The following is a 26,814-nucleotide window of genomic DNA, read 5'->3' on the forward strand; positions in this document are numbered from 1 at the left end:
GATCACAAAAAGGGATTACTTTACTTACCGTATACGTAATTAATGATAATGTAGGTTTAAAAAAATATGTGATAATTATACGATAAAATAAATACCAACACTGGTAGAAAATTATAGATAGACAAATCTAAACTTAAAATGAGCAAATTGTTTTTAGAGTCTTTCAAACTTGGGAAACTAATTGCTCTTAAATGATCAACGATATTTTAAAGGTTTAAAATAGCTGATGAAAATGAAATCTTTTACAATGAAAGCTCTGAATATTGGTAGTCTCTATCTATTCAGTCTATAATTTGACTGGCAGGTCTCATTTATCATGCCTTAATAAGGTTAATGAACTTTTGAATATATATTTAAAAAGAAAATGATAATTGTCATTTGGTTTTCATTTATCTTTTCTGTCCAAAGTTTCTCAGAAAAAATTACTCAACAAGGAAATGCTTTCAAATGCATTGATTGGTGGACGTAGGTACTCTGACAGTATATAAGGCATCAATCTCGATCATCTAGTTATCTGCAGATTACTAAATCAAAATGGGAAAACTTCTCGTTGTATTAACTGTTCTCTGCATGGTGGCCCTGACGACTGGTAAGTGTACTTTCTAAGTTTTACTCTCTCTCTCTCTCTCTTTCTCCTGAAGTTATGTTTCTTTTTCCCAGTAAATCTGGTTTTCGTGTCATTTCATTGAATTATATTCAAGTTTGTAAAAATGAAAGTCAGAAATACTTAGGATTATATTTTCAATAATTTTCAAGCCTCTTTAACCAAGGGAGCCTTGGTTAAAGGGGCTTGAAAATTATTGAAAATATAATCCTAAGTATTTCTGACTTTCATTTTTACTTTTTAAAAAAACTAAACTATACATATCTAATTAAATGTTTCATATATCATGAATAAAAGAAAGGTAATTTTATACAATGATGACAGTTTATAAACTTTTATATCTAGTGTTGGTCTGATTATTCAAATTAACACCCAGAAGTCTTCATGGTGGCTAAATGATTCACTGTGCTTTTAAAAAACTATGCTTATAAGAATAACATTACTGCTAAATACGATCTCTCACGGTTGCAGTTTACAAGAATTACATTTTCTTCCTTTTATTTTTCTATAAGATCCTTAATAAAATTAAATGAGATTCTTTTTCTCAAGAATTCACTCGAAAGCGCATGAATAGGCATGATTAACGGTTTTTCCTCCGCAGATTAAATAGCAACAATTTGGTGTTTTATAACAACAATAAATTATATAATTATTAATTAATTTAATAAATAAATGAATAAATAACATGCTAATCACTTGAGTTAAATTTTCAATCTACAGATAATTATATAAATATTGAAGAATTGGAAATGTAAATATTAATTCTACATATTTTTCTTAATTTCAGCCTGGTTTCCTTTTGGAAACAAACAATGCGACTATCAACGCGTATGTTATCATAATTCCCATTGTTACCGAGGCGAATTTTGTGAAATGATGCCCTACTATCCACAGGGGCAAGGGTACTGCTGCCATCCCCGTGAGTATTTGTCTATGTTTCTGATTAATATATCAATGAATGTTTTATGTTTAAACTCTTCATAATAATTGTCTTTACTCTTAAAATTCCTGGTTTGTCAAATGTTTGACAAATCCCTTGTAATCATCTTTCTGTTAATACTTGTAGAATGAAGTTTTGACTATCACTTATAAATACAGTCCTATTGCAATATTAACTGAAATGTGAAATACAATCAATGTATATTACAGTTCGTCATAGACGGTCTTATTAGGACAAAAAATGGAAAAAAGCAGATCACTGGCTAATGGACACAGCAGCCTGTAGTTTTAAAGAAAAACAGCTTGAATGATCGATGTTCAAGCAATTTATAATTGAAGTATTTAAATAAAATCTTTCATCTAATTTTAACTCTTTATTAAAGGATTTTCTATTGCATAAAATACAAAATATAATTTTTGTTCATCTAATGCGATTAGTATAAGTGCATGAATTTCTCGGGTAGAAGCAGAGACATGATTAATTAATTATGCATCTTGTAGAAGTAATTTTGTTTCTTAATTGTCGAAATCAAATGATGTTTTAGATAAAAAAAAGTCTATTTTCTAAAAGAGAATTTACAACATTTTCTATGGTTAAGATTTTTCTCGAATCGTTTCTTTTTGATAACCAGGTGCCCGTCGCCAATAATTGTCATTATCCTGAATAATTTGTCTGCCACCAAAATCTGCACAAAAACACAGGAAATGCAAAATATATACAAGATATGTAAACATCGCCAAGCTCCTCGATTACAGATGACGTAAGTGTCCTGACAATATTAATCGGCATTTAAATATCAATGCATAACTTGTCCTGGAGTAATGGATAAAGTTACTTTAAAATATTCCTGTGATGTCATTATTTTTGTTCTTGCAGTCTAAAAATTTACCTTTGGTAGTCCGATATAAGTGAGCAGTCTGATATTAATCGTAATATCAGACAGTCTCAGTAATGATATCCATCAAAATTGGACTGTTACTGAACAAAAGTTATTTAGCAAACAGCAAATTAGTTAAACTTCAGATATACAATGATGACTTTGAAACAGAATATTGATCATACAGAATTGGAAAATTTAAACTTAAACTTCCAGTTAAACCGAATATACTGTAACAGAAAGACAGAAAATGCGACTGATCTCATCATGCAAAAAACGTGTCTTAAGAAATGTTTCAACCCCCTTGACGTACAAAAGATCGTTTCGCTGGTTTTCGAAAAAGAGTAGCCAGCTACATGTATAGGCTCACTGGGGACCGCTAGAGAAGCCCGAGAACTATATATCAAAAACTGGTCATAAGAAATAATCTTTACCGTCGAAATATGAATGAAACACTGCAGATTAGGCGTTAAGCAATATACATGTACATGTACAATCAATTAATCAATCTTTTAGTGATGACCATATGTGACAAATTCCCCTATCAATGTTGAATAATTATGATCGGAAGTGCTTAACCACTATAAGCAGAGTTGGCTGGTACATCTCTCATTTAACTAAAGAAGAGTTTTACTGCTGGTTACATAAATGATTCATTAATCATGCAATCTTTTTAAAATTTATTTTCAGTGTCTGTAATTGAAAATAAGACCACTCCATTTTTTTTCTCTGTTTAGCATCAACCTATCATTCAAAACCCTATCTACCTATTGAAAAAAGAACAACATGCAAGCCCAAAAATTAGACACAAACTTTAGAGACGTAAAAAGAACAACATTCAAACAATTTGATTTCATTATTCTATTTTTCTCTTAGAAAGATGAATATTTACAAAATCAAGGTAGTATACGATAATTAAATACTTAATTTCTCAGATTCTCTACATATTTTGAAAGAAATTAACAGAATTCAAAAGTTTTCATCATAATAATCAATTCCTGAATTGCTGATTATGTTCGTTTTTCTGCTCTGGGTGACAAAAACCAAGGCACATGGTGACGCTAAAAACAGAAAAAATAGAATGACCTTATATACCTTCAGTATCTGCTTTATTTTCTGTGGTTGTTCAATTCAAATCAAAGTTCACATTTGGATTTTCCTTTCCATTCTAAAAATATCAAAAAGCAATATTTTAAGTACGATATATGCCTCATACAACATATCAGGCAGTTTCTGGCCATAAGGGGCCTAAACTGTCTGATATTTTTTTCAAACAGAACTGTATTCGGCATATATAAAATGCGTATATCAAAACGGAGGAATTTGGTTCGACCCCAGGACTTAAGCTTGTAATGCATTTTTTTAGAATCACTTTTATTCAACTTTTCTTATTTGAAAATAGATACATTTGATACCATTACATATATCAGAAAAGGTAAAATAAAACTGCTATGTTATAAAATAAGCAGATTATTCAATAAAAAGATACCGGTACAGAAGAAAGATAACTGAAAGGCCGCTGAAAAGTACCTGCCATCAAGTCGACTGAACGGTAACTGATAAATCATGAAAAGTCACCGACAGGTTCCTTCCAGTGACATTTCAGTGACCTTTCAGGGGGCAATCAGTAACCATTCCGTTGACTTTCTAAAGAAAGTCCGGGTATGATATAATTGCTATCCTGGACCGTCCGTCCGTCTGTCACACTTTTTTCTTCCTCAAACTACTCTTTCATTTTAAGCAATAGGGAACTCAACTTTTGGAAAATGATTGGTGGTGCCTTGAACATGTGCAAAACGATTTTAAAATTTTCATTTCCACCTTAGGGGCTAAATGGGGGTTAAAAAAGAGTGATTTTCTATAAAACCTGGTTCCTGAACTCGGCTTAGATTTTTCACAGAGGCCGAATCATATTTTGAAATATGATTGAGAGTGTAATGTAGATGCTGTAGATGTGCAATAAGGTTTCGGAATTTTAATTGTCACCCTGGGGGCGATTGAGGGCCCCAAAACGACGTTTTTCTGCAAAATCCTGGTTCCCTAAACTCCTCTTATAATTGTCATCAGTAACAAACTCATCTTTTGGAATATGATTAGTGGTGTCCTGTAGATCTGAAATGAGGTTTCAGAATTCTGATTTCTCACTATGGGGACCAAATGGTGGTCAAAAACACTGATTCTTTTTTTTTTTTTTTTTTAAAAAGTATAGTTCCCTGAATTTCTCTTACATTTTTCACAGTAGATCAACCATAATTTGGAAAAAATCTGAGTGCGTCCTGTAGATGTGCATTTAGGTTTCGGAATTTCGATTTCCACCTTGAGGGCGACTGGGAGTTGAAAAACGACTTTCTGTTAACAGAATTATTTTGGCTTCTTCCCTTGTTACCCAAATAAGAAGGTAAGTACATTAAGAGGCAAACGCCAAAGTGCTGGTATTACTGTTTTAAGACAGCATCTAGTAACAAATTGATGTTTTTATATATCGTTCAAATACTCTTAAAAGTTGACACAATTTGATCATTTTTAAACTAAAACTGGTGAAAATTTGACTTATTTAACTTCAAACATTGTCTATGGAATTGAATGTACGCCATGCGGACTGATTTATATTGGGGAAACAAAAGGTTCACTCAATAAAAGAATGTTGGAGTGTAGGTAATTAGGTATGAAATAAATAATGGGGGTAATTAACATCTTTATAATCATTCATAATCATTATAACCCTGACCACTCTATTCTTTCAATGAGGGTTAGAATTTTGGAGAGAGAAAAAAATGAAGTACTCCATTCCATTGACAGCAAGAAGAATACTGGATCAGGAAACTAGGCACAGTCTTTCCGTATGATTGCAGGACGACATAAATAATGTAGGAATCTTTTAAACCCACAATGTACCAATGTGAATGTGATGGGCCTTTTTAACAATACACCCAGACATAGACGTAGTCATGGACATCAATCATACAATAGGCCAAATATACAAGTACATGTTGTCTCTTTTGATTCACTTTTGCCTTACGTCAATAAAAACAATTAGGTCTTCATCACATTACTAAATATTACTCGGTTCCATTGAAATTTTTGAATGGATTAGGAGCTTGAAGAAGCTAAAGGAAGCTAAAGGAAGTCCCTACTTAGATTCTTCAACTGCAGGATAAAAACTAGTGTTTGTGATTATAAATGTTTCCCAGCATATGCTCTTTAAGCCACCACGTGTGTCGGAAGATAATTCTGACTCAACCCGTCAATTCCTTGAACTTGAATTTGCCAACAAAGGAATAGATACAATGAACATCACAAATATTCCTAATCATAAAAAAGTTCTGTCTTCCATTCCATCATATTTCACTTTGAAGCCTACACCTGCAGTTCCTACAGATATTTCTAAACTATTGCTTCCAAACTTTTCGGTTATAAACAAACCCTACAGTGCCCAGATATTTAAAACATCAAAAACGAAAACCTCCTAATTGATCTTGCTCTTCTTCTTTTCTTCTTTCAACAACAGTCCTACTGGACACGTCATCACCGGTGATGTTAATATAATAGTTGAAAATGAAGACCTAAGAACAATCAACTTAAATGGTCCTAATACAGGGTGCCCCGGTCTTTCAAATGGCGACAGAACTTTATTTCTATTGTCAATTCTGCCGAAGATTATGCCAGACGTTGGGATAAATATGAAAGGAAAGTCCTGGATAATTTGTAAAAATGAATTAAGTGTTTAAGAAATATATTAAAGAACTGCATTAGAAAAAATATGAGACAATATGCTAACCATCTATCCTTCCGTTTTCAGTAAATCGGAGGTAATAAAAAAAATTAGAGAGACTACGTGAACAATATGCTATGGTTCCAGCTGACAAGGCTTGTAACAATATCGCCTTTGTCTGTAAGGCTCGTTATTGTAACTGTATTTTAGAAGAACGTGGTTTTAATTCTACGTCTTGAAATCCAACATTGATCACAGTATAAAAGTGAAAAAGTCGTACGTTTTGATATTATTAATTTTGGTAAAATTTTGTGATTTCAAATAGTAGCCACATCTGAATACCACCACTTCTCGAATATGTCACTGTACAGTACTCTTGAAGTTTCTCCTTCTTTGCTACTAATATTTTGGTGAGGACTTTTATGTAGTTTAGGAATCCAGTACAGCTATGGTAATTCAAATTCAATTTGATTGTTGGAAATATTATATTTAAAATATTTCAAAGTGGCATATGATTTTGAAGAATTTCAATATTTGAAAGGGAACTATGAGTATAATTTGGATAACCACCTGCAAAATTGAAGCCAAGTTCCTCTAAAATACAATTATAACCCCCCTCCCTCCTCAAGAAAAGCGAAAATTATAATAGCGCCCTATATTTACATGGGCGACTCTTCTACGTGAATAGTACCGTTCACGGTAGCTAAGTCGGTAGAGCGCTCGCTCCGTGATCGGGAGGTCGTGAGTTCGAATCTCGATAAAAAATGGGTAGCACTTGTTCCTTCGCCATGCGCTCGGCACTTTGAAGTGAAAGTTGCGGGTCCTTCGGATGAGACCTTAAAATCCGAGACACGATAAAGATCCCTCACTGCTCAATGGCCCTGAGTGCCGAATAAAGGTCAAAATTTGAAGCCCTTCAACGGTATATGGTGACGTCTCTTTATGAGTGAAAAATTCTCGAATGGGACGTTAAACAACATACAATCAATCTACGGGAATAGTAAGAAAACTTCAGTATAGTGTTTTCCTAACGATTTTTTTCACACTTCAACCTGATGAAATCATATGATTTTTATGAATATTTATGTTATTATGAATATTTAGTGATATATTGTTATTGCATCCTGTTATCTTCCCTGGCCTGCGATAATAGACGGATTTTTACAAGTTAACATATCTCTGTGGCGTAAATAATCAATGCCACTAGAAACAAAATTTGGTTTTATTGTATATTAAAAAAGAAATAATGATTTAATACTTCAACTATTATTTTTAATTTTCATTTTCACCAAATGTGAAATATGACTCAAAGTCGACGTTATAAAAAAAATCCTACGCTATCTTATTATGTCAGCTTTGTTTTGTAAAAAAAAAAATAACATAACATTTCGATGATATTTAACAATAAAAGACTATAATAAATAGTCAATATCTTAAAAAATGTTAAGTAGCGGTGTCGGACGGGAGCCCCCCATGCCCCAATGATGTTGCGAATAGGTGCTTAACTTTAGAAAACAAAGGAAATGTTCTTCTTGTCCACCTTCAATAACTTTTAAAGTTTCTTAGTATAGCCTGGTACATGTATCTCACCAATTCGTAGATCTGATTCAAAAATAGATAAGATTTATTTAAAAAGTTTTTCGTTTATTATGATTAGGATTTAAATGTTAAAAAGGTTAATCTCTTCACAAAGGTTTTACTGCTTAACTTTTTCAAAAATTATTATTATCGGCCCCTGGAGCAGCCGATCTATTTGTAGTTGTGTTAGAAGGCGCACATGGGGAAATTAGTATAGAGTTGGCTTATGATATCAGAGGGTTCAGAAAATAACAGAATTTAATATTAATTTCTTAACATTAATATGTAATGAAATCCCAATGACCAGAGGTAGCCCTGTCATAGCATTACATTATCCAAGAAGGTGTTCAAAATTCACCCATATTTCTTATGATATGAGAAGGTGACCAGGGGTAATCTTCCTAATGTAACGCTAAGAGAGGAGCTCCCTCTGGTCACTCTAGTATTCCATTTGATTAATTTTTGATTTGATTAATTTTGGATCCTCTGATATACATTGTAAGACAACTGGACATCTTCCTAGGATAATGTAAAGCTAAGACAAGGGATTGAAATCTTAATGCTTATATAAAGATTACCTCTAATCACTCTCTAATATCATAACACTAATTTAGATGAAACTTAAACATCTTCTATGATAATTTAATGTTGAGACAGGGGTTACAATATTTCTACTAATTATAGGATGGTATATTAATGCTTTAAGAAAGATTACCTCTGCACCCTCTGAAATCAGAAGACAACTGGAAACTTTCCTAAGATAATGTGATGCTAAGACAAGGGTCACCTCTTGTCGATGAAGGATTTGAAATGTTCATGTCTATTCCAGGATCACCTCTGACCACCCTTCGATATCATAACAAAAATATTGCTAAACTCTGAACTTAGATAATGCAATGCTTAGACAAGGTTACCTCTGGTCACTCTAACATTTCATATAATATTAATGCTTAAAAACAGATTACTTCTGGACCCTCCGATATCATAAGACAACTGACACACCCTTCCAGGATAATGGAATGCTAAGTCAAGGGTTACCTCTGGTCACTACTTCAGTTTACAAATATGATTGAATGCTTAGGTAGGAGCCGAGGTCACCTGCAAATAGATCTTTATTTAGCATAGTTGTAATACACCATATGAAAACTTCGAATTCATTCATTATAGTAATTCATGAATATCAATAGAGAGACTAGAGGTCACTTTACATTTTATGTCAAAAAGAAAACTGAAAGGCTTCAAGACCCTTAAATGAGAATAAACTTAAATCAAAATTTAGATTTTTGATATCCTGTTTTTTTCCAACAAATTTTACAAGTGATATTAAACTGCAGACATATGCTTAACAATTATATAGGTTAAGATACTAAACAGGGATCGATCTCAAAAATCTTATTAGCAATACAAATTTGTAAACATGGCATAAAAACAGATCCCTAAATTCCAGAGGTAGGATCAGGTGCATATGAGTAAGCATCCTTTATTGACAGGTCACATCAATTTCATTGTCATTAGCCTGCCTCGGCTTAAAAATTAATCGTTCTCAGAACAATCTCTTGCAAATGAAATGATATAATAATATGTCATATCAATACGGATACTAGAGGTCATATAGTGTGGTATATCAATAAGGAGACGAGAGTGACCAAAACAGTAACCAGTGTTCACCAATGTGGAGATTAGAGGTAAACTAATTGTATAAAAAAGAGACCAGAGGTCAGCTAGTGTGATATCTCAATCAATTTGGAGATCACATGGAAGGTTTACCAGAAGTAGGACATTGTGAGGATATCTATGGTCACCTAAAGTTATATGCGGTAGAATACGCTTATAGCGAAGTGCCAGAGACCTGCAATTTTGATTCGTTATAAACCATATAAACATAATTCCTTATACTCATTCAGTTTACAACACGTTTTGAAACAACCACGGGGGATAAAAATCACTTCGCTATTAGCGTGAATTCATTATACCTGGGTATAGGTACGGTGACCAGAGATGACCTAGGATGGTATATAGATATGAGGACAAGAGTTACCTACCTGTCAATACAGTTAGCAGAGGACACTGAGTGTATTATATCAATTTGAAAACCAGAGCTTCTGAAACTAGACGTTATCAAATGTGGTGATATCAACATGGAGACCAGAGGCCACCTTATACATGTATCATATATCAATATGGAGACTACATGACACCATAGCCAGAAGTCAGCAACTGTATGGAGACCAGAGGTCACCTAAAGTGGAATACCAATAATAATGAGACCAGAGGTCACCTAAGCAGTAAAAGCAATACGGAGACCAGTGATCACCAAATATGGTACATTAGAAGGTTAACTCAGGCCCGTAGGAAGCAATTTCACTTTGAGGGGGCACAAACATACATTTTCAGTTGGGGGAGGGGGCACTATCAACTACCAAAATTCTTGACAAGCAAAAAAAGGTCATTAAACGTTATTTTGAGGGGGCAAAAGCATATAGTAGCTATGTTTTCTATAGTATTCTATATATCGGCAAAATCATTGGGGGGCAACCCCCCCTCCGGTTCCTACGGCCACGTAACTACATGGCACCTTAACCAGAAATCCTCCTTTATAAGGACATCAGATGTTCTCCCTCGGTTTAAAAATTGACCGTATTCAGAGCATGCTCTTGCGTATCGAATAAGGAGAGAGACATAAACACCATATGCAGCCATTGCAGCTAGGTGATACTGGAATATTACTACATAAATAAAGAAAGTTGACGATGGAAATTCATCTCGTCCATCATACAGTTTTGTTGTTAATTAGCCATTATCGTCTATATTAGTAAAATACTAGTATCCAAATATTAAACAGATTTGACAGACTTTGTGATGTCTTTTTAATAAAAATGTTTACTGGGATATATAGAGACGACATACGAATGAAAGTAACTATTGTAAATTGATATATCTGAATGTTGAAGGCAACATCTTGTGTTCATCTTTTTTATTTAGAAGATTTTAATAAATTCTGCGCCATAAAAATATAAAAATAGGTAGGTTTATAAATATAAAAACCAAAGAAAATATGACATTAAATGAAATATCAAGATTTTGATTTCTATTTTAAAGATCTTTTGTGTTGTGTATAATTAGAGAATAAACAGTTGATATAATGTAGTTTAAGGTTAATGAACCTCATTAAAATTCTTTTTAAAAAAGAATGATTTATAAATATGAGGAAATTACAAAATGATCTATGTCTATTATGTAACAAAGATCACTTTGTAATTTCCTCATATTATGTAACAAATGCACTTTCAAAACTTGATTTTCTGGGAACGTTCAGGTGGGTCTGAACATGTATTAAAACCACAACATAAAGACCCTAAATTACGTGCGTTTTATCACTTCATTGCTACTATTTTCAGCCTAATTAAACGGTAGAACAATAATCAGTCCAGTTCATTTTATTAAAGCCAAAAGACATACATCTCATAGACAATATTTACAATCATACATTTAGTACATATAATGATGAGATAAACATCCAACTTGTACAATAACAATATATAGAGGATATTCAATGTTTTGTAGATGAATATGGACTTTATTTCACGAGTGGGACAGGATTTTTTTTTTTTATTTTCACGAGTGCGAAGCACGAGTGAAAATATCAAAAAATCCTGTCTCACGAGTGAAATAAATTCCATATTCATCTACAAAACATTGAATTTTCTATTCATTACATTTTCTTTGATTTTCCCTTTGCCTCTGTCTTTTCTTAACACAGTGTCATAGCTTGGCTTGGCGTCATAGTTGAGCGGTTGAGACGTCATAGCTTAGCAGTTGTGAGATCGAAAACATTACATAGCATGGATTTTAGAAACATATTTGGGAAGAAATTAGCAGTTTTAGCTCTATCAAGATGTTTAGTTACTATCTCTATCTTATGACAGGCCAGAAATTATTTTTTACTTACTTTGATATCCTTTCACACTTTGAAAGAGTATCATTTTTGGTATCCTTTCACACTGTGAGAGAATATCACTTTTATTTAATAAATAAATCACAGTGTTTCACTGTTGAAAATGTAATAAAATGATATTTACAATCATACATTTAGAACATATAATGATGAAATTAAAATCCAACATGTACAGTATATAATATATTGGTATTTTCATTAATTTATGAATTGTTTAAAGACAATGTTCTTGTTACACTCGCTAACTGCAAAAATTTTCCTAGATTACATAATTCTTTCACATTTTGTGTACTAAGTCATTGTACAAATTTGAATCGAAGACACTTGGTCTTCGGGAGTAGAAGCTTTTTATGTATTTTAGTCTTAATGTATTATAACGTGGAGGTTTTAAAACAAAATGGAATTCATCTTCTATGTCCCCTAATACGCAAAAATTACTTGTTCTATTATGTCTCATAATTTTATTATATCTTCTTTGTACAATCCTAAAATTATAAGCAGGTAGTCTTAATCTGGTAATTGGTACTCTATATTTTGAATGTTTTGGTTTACATAAGTAAGATTGAAGAGTAGAATCATCAACAAGTGTTGGTAAATGAGGCATTTTGGTGATTTACCTAAATCTGACATAGCGTTTTGAATATATCACATATTCTCTGTTGTACAATTTCAATTGTTTTACTGCTTATACAATTACTATCATACAGTTCTGCTAAACACAGCCTATGAAATTCATTTTCAATATTTACAATTTAGTCATCATTATTTTCTATCCTTTCTTGGGAACATGCCTTAAGAAGGCGATTATCAGTATTTCTTAGATTTAACCAGTATGTTCCTGACCAGTTCAAGAGGAAATTTACCTAGGTCATAATATACCATACTGTGACACGTATTCTAACCTTAAGTACTCTTTTACAAAATAAAAGGTGTGCTTTTTTTACATTCTTAGCTGTGTGCCATCCCCATATTTCAGATGCATAACTCAGCATACAGCTAATATAAGTCTCAAACATATCTAATTGTGTTTTAACATTAAAATTCAAATCTTTCATTCTATTTAAGATATTACACATGGCTTTTTTTCCCTGTAATGCAAACTGTTGTGTTTTTTTGCAAATTTACCATTAAAATTAAACAACTTACCAAGGTATTTAAACTCATTAACTACTTCTACAACATTCCCACCATATGCTCAGTGTTCATTAGTTCTAATTGTTTCTAAAAGCTAATATTTTTATTTTCTCAACATTTTCAGTTAAACTCCACGCTTCCGTGTATGAATACCATGCATCTAACATATTTTGTAAAACCTCTCGGTTTCTGACATTACTACTGTATCATCGGCGTACATAAGTAAAAATAAATTAATCATTTGAAGTTCTATTGATGGACAATTGGTAGACATAAAATGGTGTTCAAAATCATTGACATTCATTGAAAACAATAATGGTGACAAAATTTCACATTGTAATACACCAGTTGAAATTAGAAATACTCTGATAATTCCCCATTATGTTTTAAACATGTTTTCATGTTCTGATAAAGCGATTTCATTATGCACATCAATTTTCCATCTATGAAATGTAATTTAAGCTTCATCCATAGGCTAGATCAATTAATATTATCAAAAGCCTTTTTATAGTCAACAAAAACAACAGTACAATCTTTTCTTATGTCTAAGCATCTTATTTACCAGAGTTTGTAAAATAAAATAAAATTTGCATCAATAGTACTGGCATTGTGCTTAAAACCAAACTCTGCATCTGTGGTTATATTGTATACCTTGTCCCACTTCAACAGACTTCAATTTAGTATACTTATAAATAACTTAGCTAAACAACTAACTAATGTAATACCTTTGTAATTATAAAGGTCTTTTTGGAACCTTTCTTAAAAATGCGCACAATGCATCCTGTTCACCAACTCTTAGGATAATGACCAGAATTAAAAAAATTGTTAATAATTTACATATAATAGGTATCATTATATCTTTAAATTTAATAAAAATTCATTAATTATACAATCTTCTGCATTACTCTTATTGTTTTTAATCTACTGATAGCTTTATCTATTTCATTCTCAGTTATTTCTCATATAACTGTTCTTCAGTATTAACTTGTTCCAATTCTATATATGTTACTGAATTTTGTTTATACAAATTTTTAAAATGTTCACAAAAGACCTACGCATAAACTTGATTCTGATTTGTTTCTTTTTTTATCAAATAGAATTTTTTAGGATTATGTTTTCTTACATAATCTAAGTTACTCCTCCTGATACATCTCATACTTATGTTTATACTTTTGCATTAATTTCTTAGAGGCTGATTTTATAGCCAAGAGTCTAAATATGTTTTCATCCTATTTATAATTACATAAATTAAATTGTTGTAATATTGACTTGTATTCAACATAATTAACTTTACAACTAACATTGAACCATGGTTTTTTATCTTCTGGTCTTTTGACCTAATGACTTTCTTACAGATCTCCCCTTCTATAACTTTACAATAAAGTAAAATTAAGTCACAAACAGTATGGCTGAAATTTTCAAAACAATTGTTTACATTTTCTAAACTATCAAAAACATTTTGTAAGCAGTCAAGTGGTTACCAACATTTTCTCTATCAATGAGTTGATATCTGTAGCAATGTTTTCTATCCACCTTACAGTTTTACAAGCTGCTCTACCAGAGTGATTTTGTATACAAATACTCTCATTCCTGCATCCATTTTCTATAGTGAAGCTAATAAGTGGAAGATCAGAAAAAAATATTGAAGTTGCCACTGCTGAAATTTAGGTATCAGGCCTAGATGCATCTGCTAAATAATAATCTATTGTACTTACACCATTTGACCCATAGAAAGTAGTACTCCCATTTTTTTTTTTTTTTTATCATTTTCATGTCTACCATTAACAATTCGTAATCCAGTACTTTTACATGAAATATGGAGATAACGAACAGTATTCAAGCTTAAAGTCCATAATCAATAAAAAAAAAATCAATAAATTTTTAACTAAATTATTGACAATTGCATCTGCATTGTAAAACTGCATTACCTTCATAGCCTGCAATGATTGATGGTTATGAGATACATATCTTCTAGCTTGTCATTTAAGATATATAAATTACCACTCCTTGCATTAAAATCACCCACAACATATACATACCCTTTGATAGCGAAACTACAAACTGATTCTTCTAGATATTCAAAACTGTCGACCATTTCTTTTTGATAAACTATATTACTTTCAGGTGGGATATAGCAGGCAGCTAAATGAATAGGTTTATCTTCAGAGTGATATTTATTACATAATTCTACCCAAACAATAGTACCTTGTGTGTGTGGGTGTGGGTGTGTGGGTGGGTGGGTGTCATGCATCACCGACCATTCGAGGACTATGACACCCCACCTTCCTCCGAGGACCATACTTTCTAATTGAGATACTTTTTCCAAGATCGTATATCTATAAGGTATGACACTAGTTACACGATGGGGAATTGTGGGTGCGTGTTAACAAATTTTTTTAGCTGTTACAGTGCAGGGAACTAATTTTGTTACATAAACCAGCATCAGCATAAGCATTAGTAGCATCAGGATCGAGCTAGCATCAGCATCAGCATTTAAAAAACAGCATTACCAGGATCAGCATCAGCAAGCAAAGGATAAAACCAGCATTGACCTACATAAAATCAGCATTATCCTACTAGCATCAGAAAATCAATGAGTTTTAATTTAGTAAAAAATTAAAAAAGAAAGAAAAAAATTTGGTTAAAGTATTCACATTATTGATACATAGTGAGGTATTATGATCAAATAATTGTAAAAGGCACTTTTTTTGCTTTAAACGGCAATGCTGAAATTCATTATCTACTTCCGGTAGCATGATGCTACTTCCGGTAGCATTGACCTAATTATAAAACAGCATCAGGATAAGGATTACTAGCATTAAATCAGCAAGCAAAGGAAGCATTCAAATCAGCAAGCAAAGGAAGCATTCAAATCAGCATCGATGCTGTAACAAAATTAGTTTCCTGCACTGTAAGTTCTGTTTCAGAAGATATGCAAGAAATATTACCAAAGGGTGTATTAAAAAACAAATGACCACCAAACTGAATTTTTTTGGAAAAATTCAACTACGTATAACATATATTTCATTTATATCATCTTATTGCATATGCATTCTAGTCTAAAATCCTGAAGTGGCAATAGAATAGACAATTGGATTAAAAAGTTTCAGAATTTTTATTAGTAAAATTTCTTTTGAAAAAAGAAAATATCATTACACCTTAAAAGACTTTCTAAAATACATAATCACAAGAAATTTTAGTAAATGATTAAATCTAGACCTTGATTGAGTATCTTCTCTTGTATATGTGACCAAAAATTGGCTTTTTGATTGTTATTTTACATTATTTTTTTCAATTCTGGTTTGAAAAGTTTTAATATGAAAAAAAAAATATGAAGCAATAAAATTCCCCAAAATTCACTTTTTTGTCCGTTCAAGTGAGTTCTTTAAATCTAAGCCAGAAATGAATTTTTATATACGAGTTCTCTTAAAAAAAATACTATATTTTGAAGGGACCCTATGTTACATTATTGTGCTGGACTCCTGACATCTGATATATATTTTATTTAACATTGTTTTAAAAAGTATAACACACAATAACCCATTCTTACTTTGTAAATCAATTTGTCGTTTTGATATTTTTCATCGTTTACGACAGGTTTTTCATATTTGAAGACCTTAACACATGATTATTTGCAAAGTATAATGTATATAAATTATATTTAAAAATATATGTGAAATGATGAAAACTATTCCCTGAATTGACTGTAAAATTTCTGTAATTTGTTGATAGACATAGTGTTTTGAACATCAAATAGTATCAAACATTTTTTTTCAACTTATTATTTAGTAAAGATAGTTAAAAAGCATTTGTAATTATAAAGCAGTTTTGTTGCACTCCTGACTGCAGTAAAATTTAAAATTAAAACCATAGAACACAAAAAATTCATAAAGTGTTGGACATCAAGTGGTAATGAAATTGTGCAATACTTCATGATTTAAACAGATGAAAGTATTTAAAATTCACATTTTATCTGGAATTATTCCTTATTTCTGCCAAAAAACTAGCTTAAATGAATATTTAGAAGATAAAATATATTTTATAGCATATTTTCCTTTAGAGGACAAACACAGTAACCCACCAGAAAAATTCTACTCATCATTTTTTCTTTATTTTTATTCTTATTGGATGATTTATAATTCTAACATATTTGTTGCATTCCTGACCAAAAGCATAGGGGCCTTTAAAGTAGAATTGTGAAGTGAAAATTACATAAGAACTTGTTCTGTTGTTTCAGTGAAGTTGAGGAGGAATTACTTGAATTTTATGACAATTTTTTAGTGTGTTTATTTTCAACGTTCATTAAAAAATCACAAAAAAGATAAAAACACATCTGAATTGATAAAATTGAGAAAGGAAGGATTTTAATAGCAAAACTGTCAATAATTTATATATATATATAATATTAAATTATACAAAAAGATCATTATTAATTAATGAATACTTCTAAGTAATGGATATATGCCGAATACTGTTCTATATGTAAAATTATCAGACTGTTTGAGGCCCGTTAGGGCCGAAAACAGTCTGATAATTTTACATATAGAATTGTATGAGGCATATATCTTACTTAAAACATTGCTATTTAAATGTCCAAAAGTTACCTGGAGGAGTCCGATAATTACACAATAGGAGTTCAGGCATCAATAGTTTTCTACCTGAAACCATCTAATAAGTAGACAAAAGAAAAGAGAAAGTTTTTTTTTCTTTAGACAGTAAAATCAGTGAGTTAACTCTTTGTTTCATTCATTCAATGGCAGTCGTTTGGCTTAGCAGGAACTATGGACAGTGGTCAGGTGATGAAGGATTTTTTTATGATTCAGAATTTTTTTTTTAATTAAGTGCGTTTGACATTGATACAGATACAGTGTTGGATGATATCTTCAAAATGTATTTTGAGTAAAAATGCGGATTTTTATCTAAAATTTTGATTGGATGATATAATGAAAATCTTGGGTTTTAAAATTGTGGTCATTGGCGAACAAACCTCGTTAAGTGAAGAGATTCGCAGACTGGTTCTCTATCAGAAATGGATTTAAATTGGCTTATTCACAGTGCTGTATCGAAAACGCTTTGCAAAAAAAAAAAAAAAAAAAAAAAAAAAACGAATGGAAAGTGTTACTTTTGAAGAAGGTTAAAACTCCAGTTTCTTCTTGGATTTGCCATTTTTTAACAACTTAATTTCCTCGCGTTCGCTTTCTCTGAATTTTTTCTCCCTAACTTTTTTTTTGGTTTCTGGACAAATTAAACCTTGATTTCACTCTAGTTGTTGTTTTTTAACTACTGTCCGATTTTGTTATCACTGCCGTCCGATAATATATTATTGAAATGCTAATTATTATTATCGGACGGCTACAGGTAAATTTTTAGACTGCAAGAACAAAGGCATGACGTCACAGCAATGTTTTAAGCATGAATAGAAGTGTTTTTGTCACACAAATTGAATCTTTAAAAAAATGTGTTGCACTCCTGACCATAGAAATATAGATCTGAAGCACAGACAGACCCTTTAATTGATAAATCTATTTGGTAAAAATGTTCTTTGTGTCTTTATTTTCCAAAATAAAAATCAGAAAATCATATAATGATAAAGTTTTTTCATGCTTGGGAGCAAAACATCAAATGTTGCACTCCTGACATTATTGGGTATGCACATATACTTGACTCTCATTAATGCTACTTGTGATTTTTATAACATTTATAAGTTTTAAAATGTATATCAGTAATTGTTTTACACTTTGAAAATTCTTTTTTGTCTCAATTTTCTTTCAGAATTTTACAATTGATGTTTTTTTTGGCAAAACTACATTTTTTCTGTTGCACTCCTGACATGGTATAACATTTTTTAAACATCAGCCATGACCACAACTTGATTAAACAAAAGTTACTACAGTCCACATTTAAAACTCAATACTTTGAATATTATCAGGAAAGTCTTTATTTTCAACATAAAGCAATATTATTTATTTCACAGATCTCTTAAAAATATTGAAATTTCAAAATGTCACAGAAAGGTGTTGCACTCCTGACAATTTTGGGATCATTTTTGGGAATAACTTTTTTGTTAACTGAGATATCAACGAGATATTTGGCAGGTTTTTAGACACTATCTAAACTATCTAAAGACATATGCTGAGACATAGAAATCTATTTTCATTGCCTGTATTTTTAGTGTGGGTTGATAAATATGCGTTTGGTCATTTTCTTTTAATTCACCCCAAATAGCTTCCTTGATTTGGATACAAAAAAATCATTGAGGTTCCACCTCTTTTGCACACCCTAACAAAAAATACTAAAGTAAACTGTAGTTAATTAAAGTTTACTATAGTTAACTATAGTATCAAAGAAAAAACTTTGAAACTTTGATTTACTATAGTAAAAATTTTGAAACTTTGATTTACTACAGTGAAAACTTTGGAACTTTGATTAAATTTACTATAGTAAAAATTTTGAAACTTTTATTAACTTTAATGAAAATTTTTGAAATTTGATTAATTTTAGTAAAACCTTTGAAAATTTGATCTACCGTTGTGAAAACTTTAGATTTACTTTTGTGAAAATCTTGAATAACTAAACACCCGTGGTATTATGTTTTGGATTCCTCTTCTTGACTTTTATGATATTTTATGGTCTAAATTCATACAAGCTTCAGAGAACTTTTTAAAAACCCGATCCCTTCCCTAAAAAATCAAAGTACAAGAAATGAATTTTAATGTGAGGTTGTCTCTCGTACCAATAGACCGATATATAAGCAACATTCAAATGTATTTTAATTCAATGCTGATGTAATGTCAGGTTTTTTATGAATAAAGGAAAATAATATACTAAAAAAAGAAATTTGAGTCATTTAGGACCAAAATACATGCTCCATCGATTTCAGTGAACATGTACAGGGTTCTCCATGAAATATTTTTTTTCTTCATAGGAGAGATTGGTGTAATAATATGACTGCACAATGCGAATTATTGCTACTGCATATAATTTTAAGAATACAAAATGATGATCATTAAGACGTAGAAAAGCATCAATTAACGTAACCTTCTGGGAACGCACTTTAATTCTTTAAGGAAAAAATTTACTTGAGTTAACCCTGAAACAATTTTCGAACGTATCACTGTTGTCATGAGCGGTCGTGCTCCTCACTTCCATGAGAGTGTTCGTTTTATTTTCAGGACATTCATTGAGATTAAAGAGTGAAAGGCTTCGTATAGATTTTAGGGAGTCGCTCTGAAATTTCCTCTCGTCTGAGGGTTTATCTACTGTTTTTTTTCCTCTCAGTTTGCTTTTTCATAGAAGCGTTCAAGGCGCGAAAACAATTCTTTTCTGATATGCACGTAGCAATGAGACCGTATACTGCAAACTTACATAAAGCAGCGCACTCATAATTTATCGTAAACCTCACGATTAACTAATTAGGGTAACCATGAATTAGGGCACTCGGAGCTAAAATTCTCTATTTGTTTAAATCATATATTAGAATGTATTTGAATTCGCGGACTAGAAGGAGCACAAAAGGCTCGAAAATATGATTACCGCTAAAATAAGTATGTTTGCAGTATAAGGATAACGTAAGTAATGGAATTGCCTGAAACTAATTTTGTATAAAGTAGAGTTCAGGTGAAATTGTGATCAACCCGTTGATCACATCCAACACCGACAGAGCTAAGATGAAAACTCTGTAGGTTGATTTCTTCCACTTAAAAAAGTAAACGTACAGGACGATAGCTTTTTCAAAACATTCTGAAAAAAGCATCATAATTGAAAAAGTAAAACTCGGTAGATAGATTTTCCAAACTGCTCAATATTAATAATTCTATTTTTGTTTTCCTTTTCTAGTGTTGACGTCAAAGGCATAGATAGGCAAAAATAATGTGGATGCTTTCTGATTTTATAGAGACTGGAGTTGCATTACCCACCCATCCCCCTCCCGGTTAATAAATTTAAAAAAAAAAAACCTGAAAACCCGCAGAAATTGACGGTATTTTTTTTAATTTTAGATTTAATGTCAGAATATTATATTGCAGTGTGAAGATATCACAAAAAAGTTGTCTTTGAATAATGAAAGAAATAATTGAAATACATTCTTTTATCAAAGAATTCTGTACTAGTATTTATTCATTTATTATTTTTATTATTGTTTTTTTTTTCTTTTTTATTAATATTTTTAAATAAAGTGGTTACTTATAGGCATACAAGCATACATGGTAGCTACGCCATTGGTCGCAGAGGCTATTTCCATGCATTAGGCGAAACGGTTCAAAAGGCTTGTCATGTCCCTAAATCAATTAATTTGCATGTGGTAATGTTTATGTTACTCGCACTAAAATTCCTTGTTTTATGTTTTAAAGTCAGATTTTAACACACCAAAGATCTAAACTGTTAGACATGTTTTTATTTCCTCGAAGTTTATGTCTGAAGAAAGTGGTGTTCAGTTAAATTCTTATTTGAGCCGGATCTTTTGAGGAAATGTTATGTCATTTTGTAGCCTCATTTATTACACAGCCAGTTCTATGTTATTGTAAAAATCTAAACATCCTGAAATCTTATGAAAAAAAAAAAAACAAACATGAAAACAAAGATAGCTGTTATCTACATGTTGATATACTATGTCTTTTTCCTGACTCTCCTCCCCACAGTGTTAATTGTAAAGTCTGCTATCACAGGGAAATATAAATTTTATCCGACGGTTTCGATTTTAGAAGATATACCAGAGCTATTATAAGTCAAGTCTTTCCGCTTTTCCACCATACAACCTCTTTCCTTGAAATAAAGTATTCAAGGTATAACTTTTTTTTGGTTCTAGTTTTATAATGTGATTCGGTTCACAAGACCAGGTTCTGAGTGCGATCAATAATTAAGCAGTGGCAGGCTACTGACAAATAAGATAACGTTATTGAGTTGATAAGAGTAAATACAAGCTTATAAAAATGCCAACAAAATTATCCCTCCTGAAAATATGATATTCTTGTCTTCCGAAATGAACCCTATTTGGGTTTTCGCTCGAGAGAGAAAGAGAGATTTCTAGTCAGTTTATCTATTTTCATGCCAGTCAAGAACAGATTATTTATTTTCAGGCCAGTTAAGGAGGATCGGTCATAGCAGTTTGAACGGCGTGCGAAAATACCAGCGTATATATGACGACAAAATGACCTGTACAAAAAGGTGAAAATGAATAAAAATTCTTTTTTGTGCATTCCAGAAATTTGTTTAAAAAATGTGGATGTTAAATGTACAGTGGCGCCTCGTTAATCCGGACACCTCCGTCCCCAACGGATAAATGAATCGTCCGGATAAGTGAATCACTTCTTAAAAGATGTACCCTCTCAAAGCATGTACATATGAACATAGTGGTATCAAATGTGAAGGCAAGAAAACACCTTTATTTTACCTTGACTCATTGATTTTATTTCTATAGTTTTAAAAGAAATAATTAATATTTAAAAAAAAAATAATAACATGTAATTTACACGATGAAAAATGGATAGGCTGTTTTATGTTGAGACTTCCTTTTCTTACACAAGAAACTTTACTCGCCTTCTATTTGACGTGTAGTTACATGGGCTGACCAAATTTTGAACTACTACTGTTTTATTTCGGCACATTTTTTTTATTTATTCAAGCTCATATTAAGTATAACTGTTCATTATCACCATTGAGAATGTTCAAATGACTAACCGCGTATATTCACTACATAGGGAAGTAAGTAACTAAACACTGTAATCAGTGTACGTATTGCAAATATTCAACGTAAACACAAGCCATATTCAGGATTATCAATACTTTTTCTATAAACTCTAAGTTACATACCTAGAGAAAACGTGATCGGCATTTATAACTAACGCCAGTTACGTATTTCTTAGTGCATTAAATAGAAATATATTTTCTTGAATAATGTATCCTAATAAATTGTCTTATGAAAAGAAAAAAAAAAGTTTCAAATAATGTACGTTTTGAGAATTGGAAAATCGTATTTTGATAAACTTACGCAACTCAATACCACAACGAAATCTCGTGATTTATTATTCAGTAAAAAAAAAATTATTTACAACTCTCCAAAATTCTCATAAATTTATAAATCGTTAGCAATTTATTCTATTCTGAACGGATTTATATTTAATCAATGCACAGTATAAGCTAAATTCTTCGGGCTTTATGATAAAAAAGACGTGTGTTTTATCTGAGGTAAACACATGCTAATTATAGACGCTATTGTTTAGAGGTCACAGGTAACAGCCTTCAAACTGACTCCACGGACAATGTTTTTACAATAATTATCACCACTGCAAGAAAGGTGTGAAAAGTCGTTCCTCGAAAAATTACCGTTCGGATAAACGAGTCATTTTTCAATGAAATATTACGCTTTGTAGTAGAAATTGACCGTCCGGATCCGGAACGCGAATTTCCGGATTAATGAGACAGAATAACGTGGAAAAATCGGTTCCCAGAAAATATCGTCCGGAAGGTGAAGCGTCCGGATTATTGGCGTCCGGATTACCGCGGCAATTCCGTCAATAGCCCCTGTATATGTGAAATGTAATTTGCTGAGTCCGACCAAAATTTCTCAGCTATATTTGAAAAGTGGTCTAATAAGTGAAATTTCAATTTTAATTTTGGAAGGTAATTTGAAAAATATTTTAAAAGTGTTAACATAGGGACAATGGAAGTATCATAGATTAATGCACATGTTAAATATGAAGGCCCTTCCTCTCCATCTTCAAAGGTTAGAGATATTGAAAAGTAACTCAAACTTTAAGGTCCTGAAGGGCAAAATTAATAGTGCATTCCGAAAGGTCTTGTCACAGGTATTGCATATGTGAAATATGAAAGCCCCATCTTTTACTCAAAAGTTATAAACAAATTAGTTTTTGTTATAGATAGAGTGACAGACAAACGAATGAGATTTAATGTACCCACGCTTTTGCGAAAGCAGAAAACAAAAATGATAATTTCCCTTCGCCACAATAATCTTACATAGTAGTTACCGGGCATTTTTATTTTAATAAATACAACACACCCACAACAATTTAAGCAAACAGTATCTTGATCATTCAGGAATCTATGGCATGCAGATTCGGGTAATATTGCAAAATCATTGAAATTGTGAAAAATAAACTTCAAGCTCCCTTATATGGTGTCCGGATAGGGCCATTTGCAAAAGCTCAACAGCGCGTTCAGAAAAACAAGCCATCGCGCTAACACAATTATACAAAACACGTTATCGCGCTTATACACAACACGCCGTCGCGCTAACACGCTTTCGAACAACACGCTGTTGCGCTAACACAACTTTACACAACACATCGTCGCTGTCACACAACACGCCGTCGCGCTAACGCAACTTTACACAACACGCTGTCGCGCTGTCACACAACTCGCTAACACAACTTTGTGATAGCAAGACGGCGTGTTGTGTGTTAGCGCGACGGAGTGTTGTGCGAACTTGTGATAGCGTGACGGCGTGTTGTTCATTGATATGTTAGCACGATGGCGTGTTGTGTGTTAGCTTGACGGCGTGTTTTTCCGAACGCGCTGTTGAGTTTTTGCAAATAGCCCTATCCGGACACCATACATTTCCATTCAAGTAATCTATTGTTGAAATATAAATTCATATTTTAATTTTGTTTAGGTATTACTTTAAAAATAAAGCACATATCTAACAATTAATTTTTTATGGATTATTTCAATATTGGATAAATTATGAGTTTTATAGTGAGGGGAAAGGGGAGGTAACTCATCATGTCATTACTCTATTATTTCTCCTAACGTCATATAAATATTTTCATTAATCATTTATTAGTAATTGTTTTGTACTTCTGATTTATTTCTTCAATTGTTTTTTTTTTCTAATTTACTTTACAATTTTTTTTAATAGCACTTCAATCATTATTCTTATTTTCATGACGGGAAAACAAAGGGGAGGGAGGGGGTTAGTTGTGGACCATTTGGTACCTTTATTAGCCCTCAATGTGACCAAGATTTTTTGAGTGAAGAATGTTATTGGACAAATCTTTCATATAATGATAAAAACTAAAAATTCTATTGGACAGAATTTTTTTTTAGAATTTAAAAAGTGTCAAATTTGTGTGCATGAAAATAGTCAAATTTGTTAATTTAAAATGTTTTATAAGCACTATTCTCTTAATTTATCTCTGCTCAGACAATCCATTGTTAAAATAAGTTTACAATATCAAAATTGTTTAAAAATAATTTTAAATATTGAATGCATATTGCATAATAAATTTTTTATGGGTAATTTATATGTTGTATTATGATTTTTGGAGTGACTGGAAAGGGGAGGTAACTCATCACCCCCTGGTTCCGTAATTTACCCTCAATGCCATGTTCATATTTCCACTAAATGTTCATTACACATTCCTTTGCACCATGTGAAAATTTCAGCAAAATCTATTGGGAGTTTTTTTTTGGGGTCAGGTGTCCTTAGCTACCTTAAAGGTCAGGGATAAGCAACAAATTTGTTTCTTTCTTTGTAGTATTATGTATGTGTAATCAATCAACATCTTTGAAATGAAGAATCGATTTATTTCTAAACGAAATAGTGCGTGCAATCTTATATTTTTGTGTACATTAGCATCATATAATGTCTTTAAGTCAACATTTCACGGGAAATTTCCATAATGTTCTCAAAACATTTCCACATTCCGTTCTGAATTGTTCACTTAGACAGCTGTACAACACAGGGTTTGCAGACATGCTCAGAAAATAGAATCGCACAAAGAATTGATAAATAGCTTTTCCTTCAAAGGAGAGGTTGGTGTAATAGTAAGGCTGTACAGTGCGAATGATGACTACGGCATAAAATGTTGAAGAAGTCAAAATGAAAATTACTGTGACTAAAAAGAGCATCAAAGTAACTCTCTGGGAACGTGCACGTTGATTCTTTTCGTTTTGTGAGGAAAAACGATTCTTTGATTGGATTGTGGTACAGTTGTTGGAAGTATCACTGTTGTCATGAGCAGTAGTGCTTGCCACGTCAATCGGAGCGGTCGTTTCTTCTGGAATACATTCGTTGATCTCCAAAGCCGATGATCTTCTTACAGATTTTAGTGAGTTAATCTGAACCTTGCTCTCGACTGAACGTTCCCCTTGTTCCACATTGGTCTCATTTTTCCCAGATGTCTTGCAAACGTAAACAAATCTTTTCCGAATATTTACAGCAATGAGACTGTATATGATGATAAGAATGCAAAAAGTTAAGGGAGTACCTATGCACACGATGATCATAAAGATCTTTCTTAAGGCAGAACTAGTCAAAGAGTCTTTGATATCTACTATTTTACAAGTATTACCAAGAGCAATCGTTCGTGGAGCGACTGGCATGACATTCGACTGTATTCCGTAGATAAATAATACGGGACATGCAAATACCAAGGCCATGATTATCACGACAATGGTAATTATTTTTGCTTTCTTTATAGACATCTGTTTTTGTAGAGGTCTGCAAATTCTACAGTATCGGTCCCCTGCAATATTGATTAGAGTAAAGGCAGAGGAAAAATTCAAGGTATACGTGCAAAATCAGACCATCTTGCATAGAACTTCATTTGTAGCCTGAAACCAATTTTGTATTGAGTAGAGTTCAGACGGAATTGTGATCAATACGTTGATCAAATCGAACACCGCAAGAGCTAAAATGAAAACTCTGTAAGTTGTTTTCTTACATTTTGAGTAATGAACGTAGATGACAGCAGTATTTCCTAAACATCCTGAAAGAAGCATCATTATTGAAAAAATAAAACTCGGTAGATAGACTTTTCCAAACTCCTCATCAATGATATGACTAACTTTGTTCTCCTCTTTCATTATTGTCACAGAGTTTTGATCCATGTTTTGGGTGAAATGGCTCAAAACACCTGTCAAGTTCCTGAAATCCATTGTACTCGAGAATTTTTTTATGAACGATCGCACTTGCGCTTAGGTTCCTTGCTTTGAAAGTCCTTCAAAAGATTCAGACGTCTTTTTATTCTTTTTTCACAGCAGAAGGTGGTGTTCAGTT

The 26,814-nt window shown here is 32.0% G+C and overlaps 1 protein-coding gene and 1 long non-coding RNA gene across 2 annotated transcripts; one reads left to right on the forward strand and one right to left on the reverse strand.

Annotated features, from left to right (window-relative positions):
* Positions 1-499: 499 nt before the first annotated feature.
* Positions 500-1,913, forward strand: LOC133202831 (uncharacterized). Its single transcript, XR_009723336.1, has 3 exons — positions 500-589; positions 1,392-1,523; positions 1,754-1,913. It is a non-coding gene; the product is annotated as an uncharacterized LOC133202831 (long non-coding RNA).
* Positions 1,914-25,409: 23,496 nt separating this feature from the next.
* Positions 25,410-26,195, reverse strand: LOC133181638 (uncharacterized). The gene has a single exon (XM_061316188.1). It carries the CDS (start codon positions 26,193-26,195, stop codon positions 25,410-25,412), a length of 786 nt encoding a protein of 261 aa, XP_061172172.1.
* Positions 26,196-26,814: the final 619 nt, after the last annotated feature.

This window comes from Saccostrea echinata, unplaced genomic scaffold (genome assembly GCF_033153115.1).
Source record: "Saccostrea echinata isolate AGI-Se365-2 ecotype Australia unplaced genomic scaffold, CSIRO_AGI_Sech_v1 ptg000001l, whole genome shotgun sequence".
Classification (NCBI taxonomy): domain Eukaryota; kingdom Metazoa; phylum Mollusca; class Bivalvia; order Ostreida; family Ostreidae; genus Saccostrea; species Saccostrea echinata.